The sequence below is a fragment of the Papilio machaon genome, chromosome 3, assembly GCF_912999745.1.
Source record: "Papilio machaon chromosome 3, ilPapMach1.1, whole genome shotgun sequence".
NCBI classification, from domain to species: Eukaryota; Metazoa; Arthropoda; class Insecta; order Lepidoptera; family Papilionidae; genus Papilio; species Papilio machaon.
The window spans coordinates 7276193-7296647 of NC_059988.1; the positions used below are offsets into that span (position 1 = coordinate 7276193).

The following is a 20455-nucleotide window of genomic DNA, read 5'->3' on the forward strand; positions in this document are numbered from 1 at the left end:
AAAATAGCAAACCAAAATTTTTTTGTCGAAATAACGGTTGAAGAGTGATATAGTTTGATTTGGATCAAAATCACTAGAATATTTATTGCCATTCATAATGACGATGACCTATAAGTTTCATGATTTTCTGTTCGTTTTAATGGTCTTCTCATATCGAATTTTTGATGTGAAACATCTATAGACTCACTTGTAAACCGAATTGTTGCCGTGGCGACGGGTCGCCACGCTATACTGAGGTATATATATATATACATCTGCCAGTCGTCCCATGACGGCTCACATTTTTTTTTCTGTATTTATTCACCATGAAATTCAAAAAATGTAATTTAATAATTGTTTGCTACTATTTATTTTGGATACTAACGTTAATGAATATGTTTTCAATCAGTTTCTCTGACTATAGGTATTCCGTCTAGCTTTGTTATCTGATGCAGTCGGTTGGAGGCTTGAGTGCGCCAAGTCTCCACATCAGGTTGATTCTCACAAAGAGGATTTCCAATAAATACTAAGTCTCTTAACGCTGGACATTCCTGCAAATATGAACACTTAAAAATAGAAAAAATGTTCCAACACAGTAATAAGTCTCATCCAACGTCATATGTTTGAAATTTCACGACTGAGGCGCCCGCGATTTAGATATCAAGCATTGAGAAGACTAGTCTAATTACAAGTTTATAGGTATTAATTTGACAAACCTGTAATCTATTGAATTCCACCCATTCTTTGATCATATTGTTAGACATATATAGTACGCGTAGATTTTTCATCACTCCAATTCCTCTTAATTTATCAATTGTATTGTAACTTATCCAGAGCTCCTCCAATGTTTCAGCAACGGTTTCCTACACAGAAAATATTTTAATGTTAAAAAGAAGTATTACAAAGGGGTTTTGTGTGTTGTAACAAAAAACTTACGATCCCCGCCAAAGATTTTATGTAGTTTCTCCCAAGGGATAAGATCTTAAGACTTCGCATTCCAGCGATTCCGGCTATTTTGTCAATCATATTGGATGATAAACTTAGTTTTCTGAAAATGAAGAGGTAATATGGTACTTTGTTTTTGATAGGTACTACTTAAACTTCAAGATATAATGAGAAGATAATTAAGTATTAATGAAATGATATAAAGAACAACTTATTAGCAGTTCCTTACTTATGTTGGTTATGGCGCGTATTCTAAATAAAATAAATCCGGAACTCATATATTTTATAACTTACTCGCAATTTACAAGCGTTGAGAGGGCTCCGTCCATTTTCTCGATCGGTGGCCATTGGAACTGTAGCTCTATAACTTTTGCCTCTGTAGCCACTTCTCCTTTCTCTTTCTCCCATCGTGCAATAGCTTCTTTACAAGTTGTAGGTTTTAACGCCATCACCAAAATCTATATGGTTTCTTTAGTAACACAGGTTGGTGTCCACTTTTTTGTACAATGTTTTGACATGGTGATATTTTTTTGACATTTTTAATGTTAGATGTTGTGACATATATATTTTTAAGGATATTCGAGGGTATTTAAGAAATAAGTTTTTGTATATTTGCATATTGTGCCTTTAATTTTACATGAAAAATGTGTAAATCAATATATATAAAAGAAAGTCGTGTTAGTCACACTATTTATATAACTCAAGAACGGCTGAATCGATTTGACTGAAAATTGGTGGGCAGGTAGCTTAGAACCAGGAAACGGACATAGGATAATTTTTACCCCGTTTTCTATTTTTTATTCCGCGCGGACGGAGTCGCGGGTAAAAGCTAGTTCAAGATAAAAACATACATTAGCCTACCGCTTGTTATGTAATAAATAAAATTATTCTAATGCGAATGTTATTAGTAAGAACTATATGAGCGGTGGTTACAAGAAAAAATAAAGTTGATGTTATACGTGCCCGCGTTACATTATATCCGGACTTATCCGCAGTAGATCCGGGGTGCCCGGGTGAGTTGGGTGATCCGGGTGAGCCGGGTCGTCTTGGTTGGACGCCGGTAATCACGTCGCGCCCTCACGCCTCCCCTGACGCCGTACCCCTCACCGAGCACCTCATCCCCCGGCCTCTACTCTCTTTGCCCAACGGTTGCTTGCTGAATTTCAAGTGACCGGATTATGTGGCTTCCTTATTTTGAAGGATAAGGGCGTTGCTTTATTTACAGTTTACCTTTAGTCGATGTCAGATTTAAAATATTGTTTATTTTAAACGATTTAACCTAGTAATTTTGTAGATTTATAAGTACGGAACAGAATATAAATTCTATGGAAAAACTGAAAATGCGCTACTGTTTAATACATTTTTTGACTTGCTTTCACAGTCTTAAACGGTTCTTAAGCAATCCCTTAGTTCCTTAGTTTTTAATATGAGTAAATCGACAAAAATAAGAGATGAAAATAAAACCTTCAATATCAAGCTGATTATTATTATTCTTACTTAACATCGCCGTGGTTACGCTGTTACATTAAAGCGGGAACGTAAGCGTATATTTTTTAACAATCGTGAATGCACTTTGAAAGGAGCAATTACTAGAACAGAATTAATCTTATTCGAGGCAAGCTTATGTAAACATGGCTATCAAAATCACAAATATTTTTTCCACCCCATAGGCAACACAGAGTAGCTAGAGTTGCGGCACGCGCCGGCACGTGTGGCCTCTGGAATTAGTATCCGCAGCGCGTGTCTCAGCTCACTGACATTTTATTGGCGAAAAGCGTTCACAGCCATCACTTTTGAGATTTTTTTATTAACATTTAGATATCTAGAACTAAAATTATCATTTTGTGCCATTACAAAGTACTTATCAGTAAAAAGGTGTTGTTTTTAAAAAGTTGTGCCTCTTGGAATTTATGTACGTGTTTGATATTTATGACATTCAGTGAGCTACCAATATTGTCTACTTGTAGTAGTATTAGTGGGCGTGGGCGGTAGTTCCTTGAAGTGACTAAGAAAGAGAACATAACAAAAATGACTTAATACTTCACAACACGTGTATCGATCATACTCTAAGATAACATTACAGATATTCTAAAGAAATGGACGGTGTATGGATGAAAAAAACAGCGGTGAGAATATAGAAGGATGACACCAAAAGATTTTTTTTTAATTTTCACTTACCCCTCTCGCTTCAATACCTAAGTAAATGTTATCTATATAAAGGTTATCTATACTTTTAATTCAAGTTAACTAAGTAAATTTTTAGACTAATGTAAGTTATGAGTTATGACAACTAAATATAAAAACGCCTACCATTTAATATTCCGCAAAAGTTTGAAAAATCTCTTCTCCCTCCCATTCACTCCAAATTTACTCTTAACGGAAAATTGATGAAAGAGTAATACGATGATTTTTATTTTTAAGTTCCTTAGATTGATATTCCTATAATAGCGATTTTCTAAAAAAAATACCTATATTAATTGGCTATTTCCAATTTAAAAAAAAAAGTTTTGACATAAAATGGTGAATGAATTTGGTACCTTCGCCTTCATGTTACTTTTGTGTCAAGTAATACCGAAACGTCACTGTCAAATAGTCAACACAACGTCAGGGCATGCGTATAACCTCAAAAATGAATAAACATTGACCACGAATTAAATTAATTGTATTAGGAAACAATAAAACTAGTAAGGATGGACGACTTACAGCTAAATATTTCATCTGTTAAAAAGGTAAGTTTATATTATATATTTGTTTTAGATTGTGCGACCCTCATATAGTGTTAACACTAATTTGATTTTTTTTAGAATAATAATAGTAGAAAAGCTAGTGTGCAGCAAAATAAATCTTCAGAATACAAATTTGTACCAAAACCAGTGGTCAGTGGTAAAATTATTGCTAGAAAAAGACCACAAAATACTCACAACAAGTTTTCAATAGCAAGATCGGATGAACCAAAACAAAAAGTGTCTAGGTTAAATGATGCTTCTGTTGTCAAATCTAACGACTTGGAGACAAAGCTAAGAGATCTTAGTGAAAACAAAGGAAAGTTTAAAGATAAAAACTATCAAGAAATTGTTGACAATTTGCAAGTAAAGCAAAAGCCTAGAAGCGGAGCTTGGATATCGTCTTTATTTAAAAATAACCCTGATGTACCTCGAATAGGCCAGAAAGCTGTAAAACCAATTGTTGAAAAAGTATTTACTGCTCAGACTTTCTCAGATTTGGACCTTCACCCTCACAGCATTGCCAATTTAAATCAGAACTTGAATTTGAAACAACTTATGACAGTGCAACAAAACTCTATACCAGTTATATTACAGGGTAGAGATGTTTTAATTAGGTGAGTAATTTCTAAATATACAGTAATGTCATCTTATATATATAAAAGAAAGTCGTGTTAGTTACACTATTTCTAACTCAAAATCGGTCGAACTGATTTAGCTGAAAATTTAAGGAGGTAGCTTAGAACTAGGAGACGGACATGGGAACTTTTTTATCTTGTGTGTATTTTTTTTTATTCCGCACAGACGGAGTCGCGGGTAAAAGCTAGTTCTTTATAATTATTTTCACATACATCATCTTGCACAATATTACTCATATACTAAGTATATAAATATAAATTGTGATATATCAACAATAATGAAACACTTCTAATTCAAGAAATGTTGTATGTTTTGCTTCTATTTGGGATTGAAGGTCCCAAACCGGTTCCGGGAAAACATTGGCTTATGCTTTACCAATCATAGAGGGCCTCCAAGCGATCAGACCAAAAATAAACAGACATGATGGCATCAGAGTTATTGTTGTTGTACCAACAAGAGAGTTGGCAGTTCAGACGTATGAACTATTTGTGAAATTAGTTAAGGTAGGTTTAATTTTGATTGTCATAATTAAAAAAAAAATTACAAATAATTCAATGATAGAATGTTTGAATTTAAATGTTGTAAATTATTAAAATTGACAATTTTTTATTTAATAATTTCAATAAAATTTGAAATTTTATGTGAATAGCCTTTTATCTGGATTGTACCTGGTCTCCTGAGTGGTGGACAAAAGCGGAAAGCAGAGAAAGCAAGATTAAGGAAGGGTCTTAGTATATTAGTGGGCACACCGGGCAGAATAAATGATCATTTGAGGCACACACATTCCTTTAACTTTGCTAAAACTGGGTGAGTTGATAAAAATTTCCCTAAGTCATTCTTCACATCACTTTTTATTATTGTTATATATAGTTTTTTTATTACAATATCGGACCAGCCGCTTTAAACATTACTCAGAATAAACATGTATTTGAGGACAGACAAAAATAAAAAAAATGGATTTTCTTCATAAGCGAGGAAAGTACATCATGTTCGCATTACTCTAATTTTATTAATTGTATAGAATAGATAGTTAGAATTGAGTTTTAGATCTAGAGTATTACCACGAGTTTTAGTTGTCATAAAACCTGTAAACAAACATGTTGCCATCTTTAAAATATAATGGGTAACAACATGTGTGTGATTCAACAGTTTTATTTAACACACTTTTAGAACAGTACAATAATTTTGAAGGTAATTTCAGTTGTCTAGTGTTGGATGAAGCAGATCGTCTTTTAGATATGGGATATGAAAAAGATGTTGCAGCCATTGTTAAAGCTATAGAGGATCATAAGAAGGCAGCAACATATGACCCAATAGCCCTTATCAGACAGTCTGTTAACAAAAATGTTTCAAATGATGAGAAATCTACAGAGAATACATCCACAGAAAATACAGAAGAAAATCCAGTGAAACATCATTTAACAGAAGTGTTTCTATCAAAGAATAGACAAACCATACTGTTATCAGCCACACTTACAAAGGTACTGCTTGGATGTTCTTAGATTTCTATAAATAATACAAATCTATGTAGGGTATTGTAACTTTCACATGTTGTGTATTTTTTAGGCAGTAGAAAATTTGGCCGGTATTACTATGCAGGATCCAGTTTTTGTTGATACTTCAGAAGGAAAAGTACTTGTGGCAGATTCATTGAAACAAAGTGGGGATGTTAATAAAATAGATGGAAATGTCAATAATAAAAAAGATAAAATCAAACCAGATCCAGTATCCCCACAAAAAACAAATCCTGTTGCAAAACAAGAACTGGAGAATAATATAATGAATAATGTTCCTCTTACTAATAATATCGAAACAAGAGAAGAGAGAAGAGGTAAAAATAAAGTTGTTGCAACTGTTTTTGTTTGTTTGTACGTGTTTATTTAATGCTTGTAACAATTTTAGGTTTAATAGCTTTTTCAGGGATTAATATTGAAGATCAACCAAAAGATGTCAAAGATAAAAAAGACAGTACAAATAAAAATGCCACTAAAAGAAAACTTGACAGTGACAGTGATTCAGATTATGAATATTTTAAAGTACAAAAAGAATTGGAAGCAAAGAAACCGAAGAAAGTTGAAGAAGTAAAAGAAATTGAACCTGTTAAAAAGGAAAATGTGTTTGAAGAAGCAGTAAAATCAGCGGTCGTTGATGATGAATTAGTTTTACCTGCTACAGTTAATCAAAAGTTTTTGATCGTTCCAATGAAATTGAGACTAGTAACACTTTGTTCTCTTATTGTTGAACATTGTTATTTGGACAAGAAATGTGGTAAAATGATAGTTTTTATGGCTACTACAGAAATGGTTGATTATCATTCTGAATTGCTGGAAACTGTGTTGACGGGAAAAGAAGCAAAGGTCAAAAAGAAAGAAGACAAAAATAAAAAGACAAAAACAAAAAATCAAAAGAAGAACAACAAAGGAGATGATAAGGTAAGATATCAATATTGTTAGTTAAAACTATTAGATAGAAGGAAAATATAGGATACTAGCTTTTACTCACAACTTCGATCGCACGGAATTAAAAAATAAAAAAACTAGTAGGAAGCCTAGGTGTTCTTCCAGACTATGATCTACAGCTGCGCCAAATTTCATCAAGATCCGTAAGTTATAATATTAAAATTTTATAGTGTGAAGTCAGATGAGACTATGTAGTATATTATATTTGTTGTTGGTAATTTTCTTCTTGCTTTTTATAAAAGGATTCGTCGGAATCTTCTGGAAATTCTGATTCAGAATTTGAAATGGAATATGAAGCACCAGAAGAGGGTGGTTTAGTGCCGATAGATTTGGATGTGTTCAGTTTGCACGGCTCTATGCCGCACGAGCGACGAATGGAAGTTTTCAAGCAATTCAGAGCCGCTAAAAGAGGATTATTAATCTGTACTGTAAGTAATAGATAATAATTTTTATTCACTATCGCATATTTTTTTGAATCGTGTATATTGTGTGTTCTATTTGTGATCTTGTTAATATCGTTATAATTTTCTCGTACTTGTACGTAATTTTGTTGTAACTTTTAGGAATCCACTACTGACCATTTACGACTCTGTTTTATATATATTGCGTGTTGGTATTTTTTTATTTGAGTAAAAGTTTAATAAGCATTTAAATTTGACTTCCGACTATTATAATAATAAAAAGAATAAAAAAGCTATTGTGTTCGTCAAGCCGTAATTGCAAAATACCCTAATATGGCTATAATAGACAAATTCAAACGTTGTAATAGTTTCGTGATTATAACACGAGTATTATGTAAGCACAACTAATAGCCGTTTAATGGTCGAGTGCGTCGCTTTTGCAATGGCCCGCGGTTATTATTGACTTCCGGACGATTAATTTAAATAGAGTTTACCCGTCAATACCAACTAAACGTTTATAGATTCGCACAATGCTAGCACGTTTGATTTTGTAATTATTTTGGACCATATATGTAATATTATTTTATAGAAAAACCATAAATGCATACCTTTATTGCGAGATTTTTGGCGAGATTGACAAAAAAGAAGTTGAAGAAGACAGTTGACTTTTAATTTAATTAATTAATAACAGGTTTTTTAGCCATAGTTTACCGATCTTTAACAATAGGTAGGTTGGGTTAGAAATAATACGTATGACGGTTGCATTTTATTAGATGATTTTGCTTGATATTTTACTGTTGACGTTAAAAGGTGCAATTATACTTGTTGTGGCAATATTTTTCAACGGTTTTTTTTTGTTTTGATTCTGCACTTTGGAGACCTTACAAGTGATGATGTGCAGGTGTTTCAAACCTCGAACACATGTAAACAAAGATACGAAATATAATGACCATTCAATGTCGGTTATTCTCGATATTAAAGTATTTATTAATTTAATGACAGAGCACTATTCATGAAGGTTATCCTTTACTTTTTTATCTTTTAATCGATCATTGGTTAACGTTTTTTTTTGTTTTAAGTCTGTTCTACGTGAGTTTTATTATGCATTGTTCATGTAAGATTAGTTAGCAATGATTGAAAAAAACATTATGTTTGATATTACAAATAATGTGTATGTTTTCTACATTGTATTGGCAGAATTTACAATATTTTTAATTTTGATAAAACATGTGATTTTTTTGTATGAAATTATATATTATACTAGCTGTCACCTACGACTATGTCCGCGCGGGATTAAAAAAAAACTTAATTCGTCGTCGACATGTTCGTCCAGACTATGTTCTATATCTATGCCATATTTCATCTAAATCCGTTATCATTATCATCTAAAGCCGTTCATCCATACATCCAAATATTCCCATTTATAATATTAGAAAGATAAGTAAGATATAACATGTGTCATATTAGACCATGAATTATCTTTTTTTACTTTTATTTTGGATTATATATACTCGATTGTTTTAAAAGATATTAAGAACATTTATTCTTTTCATAATTTAAATAAAATTAAGTCCTAATGATTTCGCTGTAAAGTCGTTTTGTGTTTTAAGTCCTCGCTTACGTTTTATAAAGGTAATAAAGAAGTTGTACATTTTAGCTTTAGTAATGTTTCGTTTAGCATATCACGTTTAAACTTATCGAATGAATTTATTCAGTCAGTTTAATTTAATAAAGTTAATTAATGTAACATTGTCGTGGCGTTTATTACGGAAGGCTATCAGAGTATAAATATGTGGCGGCCGGTTCAATCCCGGTCGCCGCGGGGTGCCGCTGAACGCCGCGGGCCGCCACCGCACATTACGCTGTATAAAGCTTCTGTTCAGAATAATTATGTGCTTTTGTAATTGCAGTAATCAAAATTCAAAATTGTCTATCTAGATTTATCTTGCCAATGTCCGATTCTTTTTGATTTAATTTTTTTGTTAGCACATTCGTATGTATGTAAATAAGTAAACGATAAACTTGTATTTTGTCCAAATTCTGATTTGAAAAAATTAGAATAAATATTTGTTATTTGTAAGTTATGTTTGCGTAGGACGTTGCCGCCCGAGGTCTTGATGTGCCGCGTGTGGACCTCGTGCTTCAGTACTGCGCTCCGGCCTCAGCCACCGACTACGTGCATAGGTAAATCCTAGGTTTATTAACGCCGATTTTTTTAGGATGTGTATATTTGTGTTTAAATTACATAAAGTGTTCATATTGCGTGTTTAGTAAGTCGATATATGTATATTTATCAAAATTTGATTAGGGTGGGGCGCACAGGGCGCGCGGCGCAGGTCGGGGCTGCTATTTTGATGCTACTGCCCAGCGAGGCTGAGTTTGTAAGACATCTGGAACAGAAGAGAATCAGGTATAATGGCATCAGATCTACCAAGTCTTAATAAAGTTATAGAAGTAACTATGTAGTTAAACATTTATTTGTGGTCTTTCGATTTTTAAGCTTTCGTACTTACTATTTTTGAGATTATTTATGTCTATGGAAATCAAGGAGTTTCTAGGGAAATTTGGAAAGTTAGGCTGGCTGGAGATAGTCCATGTCTTGGTCATACGTAAAATATGCACTAGTCGTTGAGTCCATATAACTATAATTAAAAGAAGATATTGAAGACTTTGTTGTATTGATAGACTACGGCAATCGGATGAATCGCATTCGTTGGAAGCGTTGCGTACACTAGCGCCCACTGCGTCTAACCCTGCGCGCGCCGCCATTGCTGTGCAGACCCGTCTCGAGCACACCGCGCACAGCCATCGCGACTGGCTTGCGAGGGCCAGCAGAGGTAAGAATTAAATACTGTATCTTCATATTTTTTGCGAGATTAAAGGTTATGATAAGGAATCCTTTGTACTATTCATATTTTATAGCAATATTTCTTGGTGATAGGTGTAGTAATAAATGGGGAGAAAAACTGAAAGCTGTAAGTAGGTGGTGCTAGCGCCAAGATTGGTCTGTCATCTGTCGAATGTTTTTTTTTTTATTCAGCGAGTTAAAACAATAAAAGTGTATTCGGTTAATAAATTCTAAAAAACTAACTAAAAAAATATTAATTTTTGAATTTATCTATATATATAAAAGAAAGTTGTGTTAGTTACACCATTTATAACTCAAGAACGGCTGAATCGATTTGACTGAAAATTGGTGGGCAGGTAGCTTAGAACCAGGAAAAGGACATAGGATAATTTTTACCCCGTTTTCTATTTTTTTATTCCGCGCGGACGGAGTCGCGGGTAAAAGCTAGTTGTGTATAATTTGACAGCAGTTATTGTTATGACTACAGTCCAGAGATTACTTTACTTTGTACCTATATAAAATAAAGTGTTTTTTTTTGTACATCTGTGGTATGTCTGCTACTGTCACTCTTGATCATGCTGACATTCGTAGTGAGTAAAGGCAGTTGTTCTCCTCATTTCACCGAATGATGTCACATTACCTCCTTCTTTATCAGCGTACACGTCTTGGGTTCGTTTCTACTCGGGGTACCCGCGCGAGGTGCGCATGTGGCTGGACGCCCGGCAGCTGCACCTTGGACATGCGGCGAAGGCGTTCGCGCTCAGAGAGACCCCCGCCGCGCTGGCGAGGAGAGCCAAGTCCGACCCCAACTTTAAGAAGGAGAGACCGGTCAATCGGTTGACTATCCACGAAGAAGAACAAAAGAAACGACCAGGGTGAGTGTGTGATTTATTAATCTGATTTAAGTATTTTACTTGTAAGTCTTTTAAGATATATTTTTTTATGTATGTTTTTGCTGAAGTCGAATAAATAACAATGTCATATCTTATTGCCGTGAATGCAATAGAAATTCTAAATTTCTACTGTGTGCATTTTAAACGGTATATTATCAAAATGATGTATGTTTTTTACACTTGTGTGTGTTTTGTTTAGATTTCCCAAGATGAAGGCGGGCATGTTCGGTAATAAGGTTGTTAATAAGCAGAGCTCCATGCACACGGCTTGCGAGTTCGACAGCGGCCTGCCCCCCATTGACAACTATAACTTTAAGAAGAAGAATAAAAATAAGCGAAATTGAATTATTTAAGATACAGTGTTATACAAAAATGTATATTGAATGTCTACATAAATGTTTATACAGGAATTTGTTTGTTTTATTGGTAATTTGGAACTTTAACTAGAGCATGTACTTTCGTTTACTCCGTTGTTCGTTTTAAATCTATATCAATACGAGGTATACAGTAAAAAATATAAGCGGCTTAGCCAATCGAAATAAAAAATGCTACAATTGATTTAAATTGAAAGAATCTAAAGTGGTCAATAAATCTTAGTAGCACAGTTTAAAGGAGCGTTTATATTTCAACTAATGTTGCCGACTGTATCAATCGGTCATTAAAAAGCTACAAGTCAAGGAAGCGTCGTAATGAAGTATGGAAGCGACCGCGGCCGGCTCTAATCTAACTCGACTCAAGATAATGGATCGTCAGTCGACGGCTACCGTATTCATGTTCCCGACTCGCGACCGATTCGGATGAAAAATGATTTTAAACCATTATCGTGCCCCGTCCGGCCTTTTGATATTTAAATTTTTTTTCAAGCGGCCATCATTATGTTGGGATGATATGCGAATTTCGCCCTCGGTTCGCGGTTTTTTTTCTATAGCAACTGAACGAGTTTTTTTTGTCGTTCTCATTTACGATGTTTTTATTGCTGCATAATGACAAATTAAAAGTGTATTGTAGAGCTCTTTCATGCCGTAATCTCTCGCCTTACGACGATGAAGACCTTTTATCCGGCGACACTTGAATGACACGATCGTGACAAGTATAATTTTAGTAAGTGTTAAGTTTTTCACAGGCTTTAACTTACTTGTAGCATTTTATCGACCAGAAAACAAAATATTCTACCTATATATTGGATGTGACATTTTCTCCTTTATTATAGTCGGAAAGTTACATTTTGTAAATGATATCCTTATGCTGTAATAGACTCACGTATTCTCAATCAAACTTCTTTATCATTGACAAGAGAAGATCAAATTATATCCTGAGATATTTGAATTCACATCTTACTGATATTATAAATGCGAATGTTAAGATGGATGGATGGATGTTTGTTTGAAGGTATCTCCGGAACGGCTGAACGGATCTTAATGAAATTTGGTACAGATGTAGAACTTAGTCAGGAACATAGGCTACTTACTATTATTAAGTTTTTTTTTTAATTCCGCGCGGACGGAGTCGCGGGCGACAGCTAGTTATCTATGAATAAAAATTTAAACACATATGTTTATAGACACAAACACTTTTTACATATACCCAACAAGCGTAACAATGAGCTTTTGTTATTCATAAAATTAGTATAATGAAATATAAACGGCAAGTATTTGTCGAAACTATTTTTCAGTACAACTGATGGTAATAAAAAGGCATTTTCACGAGCTTTGGCGCTGAACGACATGCAAATGCGATGCCTAATGATGCGCGAATCCTCTACACACCTACAGATATTGTATTAAACACACACAAATGGAAAAGGAATAATTAATAAAATAAACTGCAACTAATTTATTCTGAAATACAGCGTTCTAATATACCTATTAGTTTTTATATATTAAAACGTTGCATTTCTCAGTAACTCTAATTGTAATAATTATCGAATTATGTTATAAATAACTTTGCCTCTATTGTAAAACTTATTCGGACCCAATGCGTTGTAACTTTAATGCTCAATGACTAATTAGAACCGTTAAGACACGTATTTTTACAATTTGCGCTGGATAAATTAACTCGATAACATTTATTTCGACATATAATTGGCGAATGAACGCTGATACGTAATGCTATTGATTGATTTATAAGCAAATTTATAAAAGATTAAATAAATTTACATCGACATAGTAGCTGCTTTCACGCCGGACTTCTATTGAAAGAGAGTCGAGTCAATTCGGTAGTACAATGGGACTCTACCGACTTGGTGGCCCAACGCATCATAGGCGAGATTACATGTTATATTTTGCCTAACATTGATTAAACTCTGAGAGTTAAATTAAAGATGAAGATGTTACGACTATAATATATTTGATTATTCATGATCTATTTGGTTTGAAAGACTAAAAACTACATAAGTACTAAAATTTTGTAAAAAGGGCTTGTGAATTGGGGACTGTTTTCAGTATTTAACACAGAGTATTTTTCATGTAATTAAAGTTATTTTCATGTTATATATAAATTTATGTTAAAAGGTAATGAAATAAAATTGGTCTGTCCGTGAAGCAGTTGGTCTATGCGTTAAGCGTTGGAGAGTCAAACGCGCCGCGTCACGACCCACCGAATTATGGCCACAAAGCGCCGTTGATACCGAATATTCCATATAAATATTGAGCTAATCGCCCTTTCAATGAAGCGGCCCGCTTTTTATTAATAATTGATATCGGAGCAGCCAGTCATGCGCCGTATTGTGCCGGCGAACACATTTTTTTTGCTCCGGCCCAACTCATTAATGTGCTCGAAGTTCGAAGCCAGCATATGACGGTGGAGGCGTGGCCGAAGGAAACTTTACCCAAACTAATTTTCGATGAGTTCCCATCGTGTTAAATAATGCAGAACAAATGTTTGTTTATTTGTGTAGCGATTAGATTGTATAATATTACTTTTAAGTCGTGTCCAGCTCAGATTTTGACTGTGTTTAGAATATTGAAGGATTTTGATGTCACAATACGTACTATTGTCAAATAGCTTTGAAATTTGACTAATATCTTATTACCTTACTTCTTACTAATATTATAAATACGAATATTTAGATGGATGGATGGATGTTTGTTTGAAGGTATCTCTTAAACGGCTCAACGGACCTTTAAGTAATTTGGCAAGAATGTAGATCATAGTCTAAAAAAACACATAGGCTACAAATTAAGTTTTTTTTAATACGGATGGAGTCCTGGATGAAGATGGAGATAAACAAGTCCTAAATTAGAAGACTAATAACAATTTTTGTTCCTATGTGTACATAAGAGGCTATCAGGCGTAATCACTTTCTTTGTAAACGCTGCGTCAGTTCCGTTTAGCCCACTTATCTAATTAAACATTCTCATACATTTCGTACAACAATAACTCTTAATTTTTAATGTTATGAGTGCAGCGCTTACACGCAATTAGGCTAACAGTATAACAGCATGAGAAATCGGCTAAAAGAATACGGTTACCTTGCTTTGCACAAATTCATGGACAGATTAAAAATATACAAATAACAGCCTGCCTTAACGAACAAATATCTGAACATGATTTTATTCTTATTAGAAGTTTTTCTTTTTAAGATAATTATCTTACTAGTCAATAGTAAAGTCGACCCAAGTCCTATGTGATTTATTTACTGTGCAATTATTAGATAAAATTAAAAAGCAAACGTAGTTATTTGTTTTTAGACTAAACGATTTCTGGTTGTAGCGGTTATGTTTAGCTAGGTGTAGTAAAATTACTTATTAAAAAAAAAATTAAAATTAAATTAAAATTAAAATTACTTATTTTTACACATTTTTTTTGTATTCAGATATATGTTATAAAGAGGAAAGATATGTATTTATGTATGTAACGAATAAAGTTAAAAATTACTGGACCGATTTCAATAATTCTTTTGCTATTAGAAAGCTACATTATCACTGAGTAACATAGATTATATTTATTACTACAATTTCGATTTTAATTTCACGAGGACGGAGTCGAGGGAAAATGCTAGTCTGTAATAAAATATTAACTATGTAAACTATAATATCTATAACAGCAAGTGTTTCATTTTCTTGGTATTTATTTTTTATTTTTCGTTGTCTTTAAATTTTTGTTGGTCATGGTCACCGTGTTTGAGATGCATTTTCATTGTTCGCGAGATGTTGCTATCAGATAGTAGTTATTGTTTCAAAACGGGAAACAGCTAACGTTCACTCAATTTTATATAATTGAGTGAATGAGAAACGTTTTCAATTATAACATCATACAAGGCGGCTAATTCGACGCGTTACTCTCTCACCTTATTTGTTTTTTTTTTTTACAATGCGAAAGCTCTCATTGTAAATTAAGTACTGTTACTGTTTATAGTTGTACTAAAGCGAAGGGGAATTATCACGCCTGTAAATTTAATAGAGATACCAGCATGCTAACAGCTTGATAATTATTATCTCAGTTCTTAAAGAGTTATTTCATTATTTTAAGAAGAATAATTTATTTATTTATTTCATGTAACATTAGGTAGATATACATATTGGAAAAAATATAACATTAGTTTTGGAAAAATATTACACACAAATAAATGCTAACAAAAGAACTAAAAATCAAGACAGTCTGTCTGAATTACCTTTTGAATTGATCTTTTATAAGATCCATTCATGTTTTTTTCCGGTCTTTCTCTACCTTTCTAGTCATTTATATTTTATCTTATTTCTTTCTTGTTTATATGGTCATCATCTCTCCGCATAATATGTCAAACCAACTTACCATCTTATATCTATATATATAAAAGAAAGTCGTGTTAGTTACACTATTTATAACTCAAGAACGGTTGAATCGATTTGACTGAAAATTGGTGGTCAGGTAGCTTAGAACCAGGAAACGGACATAGGATAATTTTTACCCCGTTTTCTATTTTTTATTCCGCGCAGACGGAGTCGCGGGTAAAAGCTAGTATAATATAAATAAGTATAAAGAATCTCTGTTACTGCTATATACAATCACCTCATTAAGATAATACAATTACGAGAGTTATAACAATCGGGTATACAGAAAATCGTCTTTCAATTATAGGTTTCTCAAAAGCCCTCGCGCACGAGCTTAATGACGCGGAAAGTTCTACTATGAAAAACTAACGAACTTCCCTAGCTTTGTTAGAAAGAGACGGATACATTTCACGCGAAGTAATCGTAGTATGGATTGCAAAAACATGAATTACGAGCACCTCGCGAGCGTCCCTGCTTAACTATTCATGAGAAAATTAACGGCAAATCTCCCACACTTCACGCTACAAGCATACGCCAATGTAACGATACAACTTTGTTTGATCTAAATAGAATGCTTATTAAAACTCTACAAACTACCGCGTATTTCTACGTATACAGTTTTTATATGTGAAAAAATAGAAATCAGAATAATTATTATTATCGACGCATTTAATACACTGATATCGGTGGCCGCTTTCCACGCAGAAGCCTAAAGTTCTATTAATAAAACGATTTCACTGCGCTGTAACCCGAGCGGGCTATCGGCTGAGCGGACTCTGCGGTCAGCGTGACACACTACACTAAGAAATTGCGCGTGCGCACAACCTATAAAACTCACGGCACACCGCAACCGCACCGAGGGTAGCCAGAGCCGTCGCTTCACTTTTTAGCTGCCTTTTTAGGCACGTAATCGTTGGCCTGTGTACTTAACTTAGCCTATTATCCGACCAAATGACGACGGAGAATTCAAATGTCAATGAAATGGCAGGCGTGTTTTTTTCCTGTGCCTTGTTAGAATTTAACGGACCATTTAACGATCGTTATTGATGCAGTTGCGGTGAAATGCTATTTTTTATATGGAATTGATTATGACCACAGACAAATCGGTCTGACACAAAAAAAATATTTTAAAATTCAGTATTAACGGAGATGCCGCATGGGCAGTGCGATCGCGGCGAGACGTCCTATTGTACTTCTTTCTGCAGGACGCCGTAAAAACTTATAGCGTGGCGCCGCAACACTTTAAATTTTAACAGCATCAACGCATTTGAAATTGATCAATTGATCGAAATTGTTATTCGAAAACAAACTGATCGAAGTGGAGAATGGTCGTCGGGTCTCTGAATTTCTCACGTGCAACATTGTCTGGTCAAACCAATCGAACATTTCTTTAAAAGGAAGCTAATGTCATGGTCTTTATAAAATGTAGTAAAGTCTTAATAAGTTGAAAACTAACTAGACGTAGCAAAGCGAATAATTTCTTGAAGTTCATCCATGGAGTATATGAAGCGTAAAAACTTGGCTGTATCGTTTTATGCATTGTCTGCATCGAGAACTATGAATATTCATTAGCTTTAACATACATTATCTGCAATAGCCGGACTATATTCATAGGTTTTTTTTACAGCGCAGTGAGGTTGTAGTGCAACCTACAGTTTACCGGTTATAATTATTATCGATGACAGTATCATATGAAGGTACTTTTAGACGCCACCGAACGAACCAAGCATTAATAACTTTTTAAATCGTCGTATGTTGAATGTCTTGGTTGTATTACATACTTTATATTAATTTTCCAGCTTGATTAGAACTTAAATGTTTATATGTTTTCATTAAATATCATGTATTAATTGAAATTAAGTGTAAAATTATGGTGAGATTGAAATAAAAGAATACTACGAATATTAATTTTGTACATGAAACATCTGTTTACAATGAACCGAAGCGAATTCTGTTCGGACGTTCGCTTGGTGTAACGGGCTTTTTGAGGTAAATTGTTGCCATGTGTGAGTTAGTAGCCGCTAGTCGCATGCTATCTCGTCTTACCCGTCACCGATACATTAACCAATAGTTTAACTTGATCATATCGATTTACAATTGCCCTGTTAATATGTAACTTTACTTACAACTGGTCCTTATATTGAAATTAATTCTAACGATTATACCTTAGCGGTCGACATAACTGCACGTCTACGTTTTTCTAATGACATACTTAATGCAATAACAAAATAATTTGTCTACAGACATTTTATTGAATTCTTTCCCATTTAAAGGCTTTGGTACTACAAAGTTGTGCCATACGTGATCTACATTATAATGACTTGTCTTTTTTATGTTAGTTTTTATAACTATAAGGAAATAGCATTGAAAGTGTGCAAATTAGAGTATGGCTTCTACGGAATCAAAGAATATGAACTTAACTATTGAATAGTTATAGATTGAAGCCATATTTCTATTTCCCAAGAATTGTAAGAATGAGTTTGTAATATATTCGACCATTTCGTTTAATTTCCATTAATATTTAGTTGTTTTAATATCGAACGTTGACCAATGTTTGTTAATTGCGGTGTATTTCAAGAAACCCCAGCGTATGCGAGCAGTTGATCAGTGTTTAGTCGAGATTACTGTTCGTTTACCCGGCGAGCCGCGGCGACCGCAGCCCGCACAGACGGACGGGCCCACATATCGGCAGCGACATATTGCTACATAATAGCTTGTGGACACACTACTTAAGAACAAAATTTAATAATATTACATAAAACTGTTATTTGTGGTAGTCAGTGCTTTGTCACCATTTTTGCCATCAATAAGTTATTTTCCTACTTTTTTAATCCTTTATTAAACACGAGAGGTAACATTTGGTCCTTGCTATCTTCCACGTTGTCATAGTATAGTCAGTCGGGTCTGTATTTTTTAAATAACCTCGTTATTTTTTTTTATTTTGTAGTATAGTAGTTCTATGTTATAACTATAACATGTTAATAACTACTAATCGTGCGGATCTTTGCAATATAAACATATTGACCTAATTAAAGTCACTTACGGATCTTATAAATTAACGTCGATATCCGCGTATTAATTGAGGCCTAATTGAAAGTGACTGTTTAATTCGATGTGTAGCAATATATTACAATGAATATTGAGCGTGGTTCCTTCGTGCGTGATTGACGTAAAGTGTGTTCATTTTCTAGTTATTGTGGATATCGATCGTTAATTTTTCCATTTATTGTTTATGTTTTACAAACGTTAGTAGAAAGTTCGTTTATCGTTTTATGGAATACATGTAAGCGATATAATTCGGGTCATTAGTTAGTAAGAAAGCTTGAGACATTAGAATAGTTATAAATCAAGCTAAATATAAGACTAGACTAGGTTAGCGATTTCACAAAAAAACCTTTGTCCTTTACTCAGAAATCTATCTATATATATAAAAGAAAGTCGTGTTAGTTACACTATTTATAACTCAAGAACGGCTGAATCGATTTGACTGAAAATTGGTGGGCAGGTAGCTTAGAACCAGGAAACGGACATAGGATAATTTTTACCCCGTTTTCTATTTTTTATTCCGCGCGGACGGAGTCGCGGGTAAAAGCTAGTATTTGTATAAATCAATATTAAGTATAGTATATGAACACTTGAAGTTATCATTATTTTCTAATAATAACGTTGTTAGTTGTAGGCACAGATAATTTTGGTTTGTCTGTGTGATATTAATCCTAAACTGAAATGACAGATGTATCTATTACTAACCGTTGGCTTCTGAAACCAAAAACTTTATAATCTTTGTTTTACAAATTGTCTCTATAATTATCTTTGACAAAACAGAGATAACAATATGTTTTAAACCAGGATTTTGGTCTCAGAAACCAACGATTAGTACATTAAATAGCAATTTGAGATTAACGTAACGACTTAAGTAAAGATCTCCTTAACAAGATCGATCAATATATGCTCTAAAAATGGATACGAAGACTAACAAGTTTTGTTGAATAAATATTGTCTTTGAGCCAGTACTATACACCACTGTGCACACCAGTACGACAAATAGTCACACTTAAGTAAATACTTTCGTTGTCATCGTTTTAAATATTTGTATTTACTAACACTGTACGTTTAAACAGATATCAATTTTAGAATGAACATAAGTGTTTGAACATTGCTTTAAGGTGTAATTCATTTTGGATTTAGTCCACTTTTAAGGTTATGTAAATTGGTGGTTTTATAATCACCATCTCATAATGATTGGGTGGTCTCTAGTTGGTAGGTATGTTGTTTAGTACGGAATATTTTTGGCTTGCTGACCGTTAGTTAAGTTGATGCATAACCTGCAAAGTTAATTTAGAAAGTGAATACAACCGTTAGACAATTATAAGGATTTGCTTTGTTTGATGAATATGCAAAAATAGCTTCATAATCACGTTAACTTTTAATTAAAATAATTCTTGATTTTAGCGATTATCAAAATCAAAAACTTTTAACCATTTACTTAAAAAAAACTTATGAATTAATTTTTTTTTAAAATAAATATGCAAATATGTTGTACTTGAATTGCTAAGTATTAAATATATTTTGCCTGAAATAAAATTTTATGAAGTATAATTATAATGCGCGCGATGTACATATATGTACGAATATAGGTACATCAGAAACTTCAGATGATATTACGGTTTATTTAGACAAAGCCGGAATCGTACTTACAATTTGAACTGTCCTGCAATGACGTCAGTAGCAGTTTAGTGTATTCCCATACGTTTGTCTGACTCTGAAGCGACCGCCGAGCGTTTTTCGTACATATTACACATATTCCCACTTATCTT

The 20455-nt window shown here is 33.6% G+C and overlaps 2 protein-coding genes across 2 annotated transcripts; one reads left to right on the forward strand and one right to left on the reverse strand.

The window, feature by feature from the left end:
* Positions 1-357: 357 nt before the first annotated feature.
* Positions 358-1419, reverse strand: LOC106719618 (dynein axonemal light chain 1). The gene is made up of 4 exons (XM_014513994.2): positions 1219-1419; positions 916-1027; positions 696-842; positions 358-530 (listed from the first exon to the last, which is right to left on the reverse strand). The coding sequence occupies exons 1-4, from the start codon at positions 1371-1373 to the stop codon at positions 381-383; spliced, it is 564 nt and encodes a 187-aa protein (XP_014369480.1). The 5' UTR covers positions 1374-1419; the 3' UTR covers positions 358-380.
* Positions 1420-3447: 2028 nt separating this feature from the next.
* Positions 3448-11270, forward strand: LOC106719597 (probable ATP-dependent RNA helicase CG8611). The gene is made up of 13 exons (XM_014513959.2): positions 3448-3653; positions 3729-4264; positions 4621-4789; positions 4936-5093; positions 5488-5767; positions 5853-6117; positions 6189-6718; positions 6988-7173; positions 9242-9330; positions 9455-9556; positions 9832-9983; positions 10650-10869; positions 11087-11270. Exons 1-13 carry the CDS (start codon positions 3615-3617, stop codon positions 11229-11231), a joined length of 2871 nt encoding a protein of 956 aa, XP_014369445.2. The 5' UTR covers positions 3448-3614; the 3' UTR covers positions 11232-11270.
* Positions 11271-20455: the final 9185 nt, after the last annotated feature.

Bases quoted from the DNA above. Each gene is read 5' to 3' on its own strand.
- LOC106719597 (XM_014513959.2), top strand. From the start codon at position 3,615: ATGGACGACTTACAGCTAAATATTTCATCTGTTAAAAAG. The intron at 5,768-5,852 runs GTACTGCTTGGA...TGTATTTTTTAG, and splicing joins TATCAGCCACACTTACAAAG to GCAGTAGAAAATTTGGCCGG. The intron at 6,118-6,188 runs GTAAAAATAAAG...TAACAATTTTAG, and splicing joins AACAAGAGAAGAGAGAAGAG to GTTTAATAGCTTTTTCAGGG.
- LOC106719618 (XM_014513994.2), bottom strand. From the start codon at position 1,373: ATGGCGTTAAAACCTACAACTTGTAAAGAAGCTATTGCACGATGGGAG. The intron at 843-915 runs GTAAGTTTTTTG...TTTTCTGTGTAG, and splicing joins TAAAATCTTTGGCGGGGATC to GAAACCGTTGCTGAAACATT. The intron at 531-695 runs GTTTGTCAAATT...TCATATTTGCAG, and splicing joins TGGAATTCAATAGATTACAG to GAATGTCCAGCGTTAAGAGA.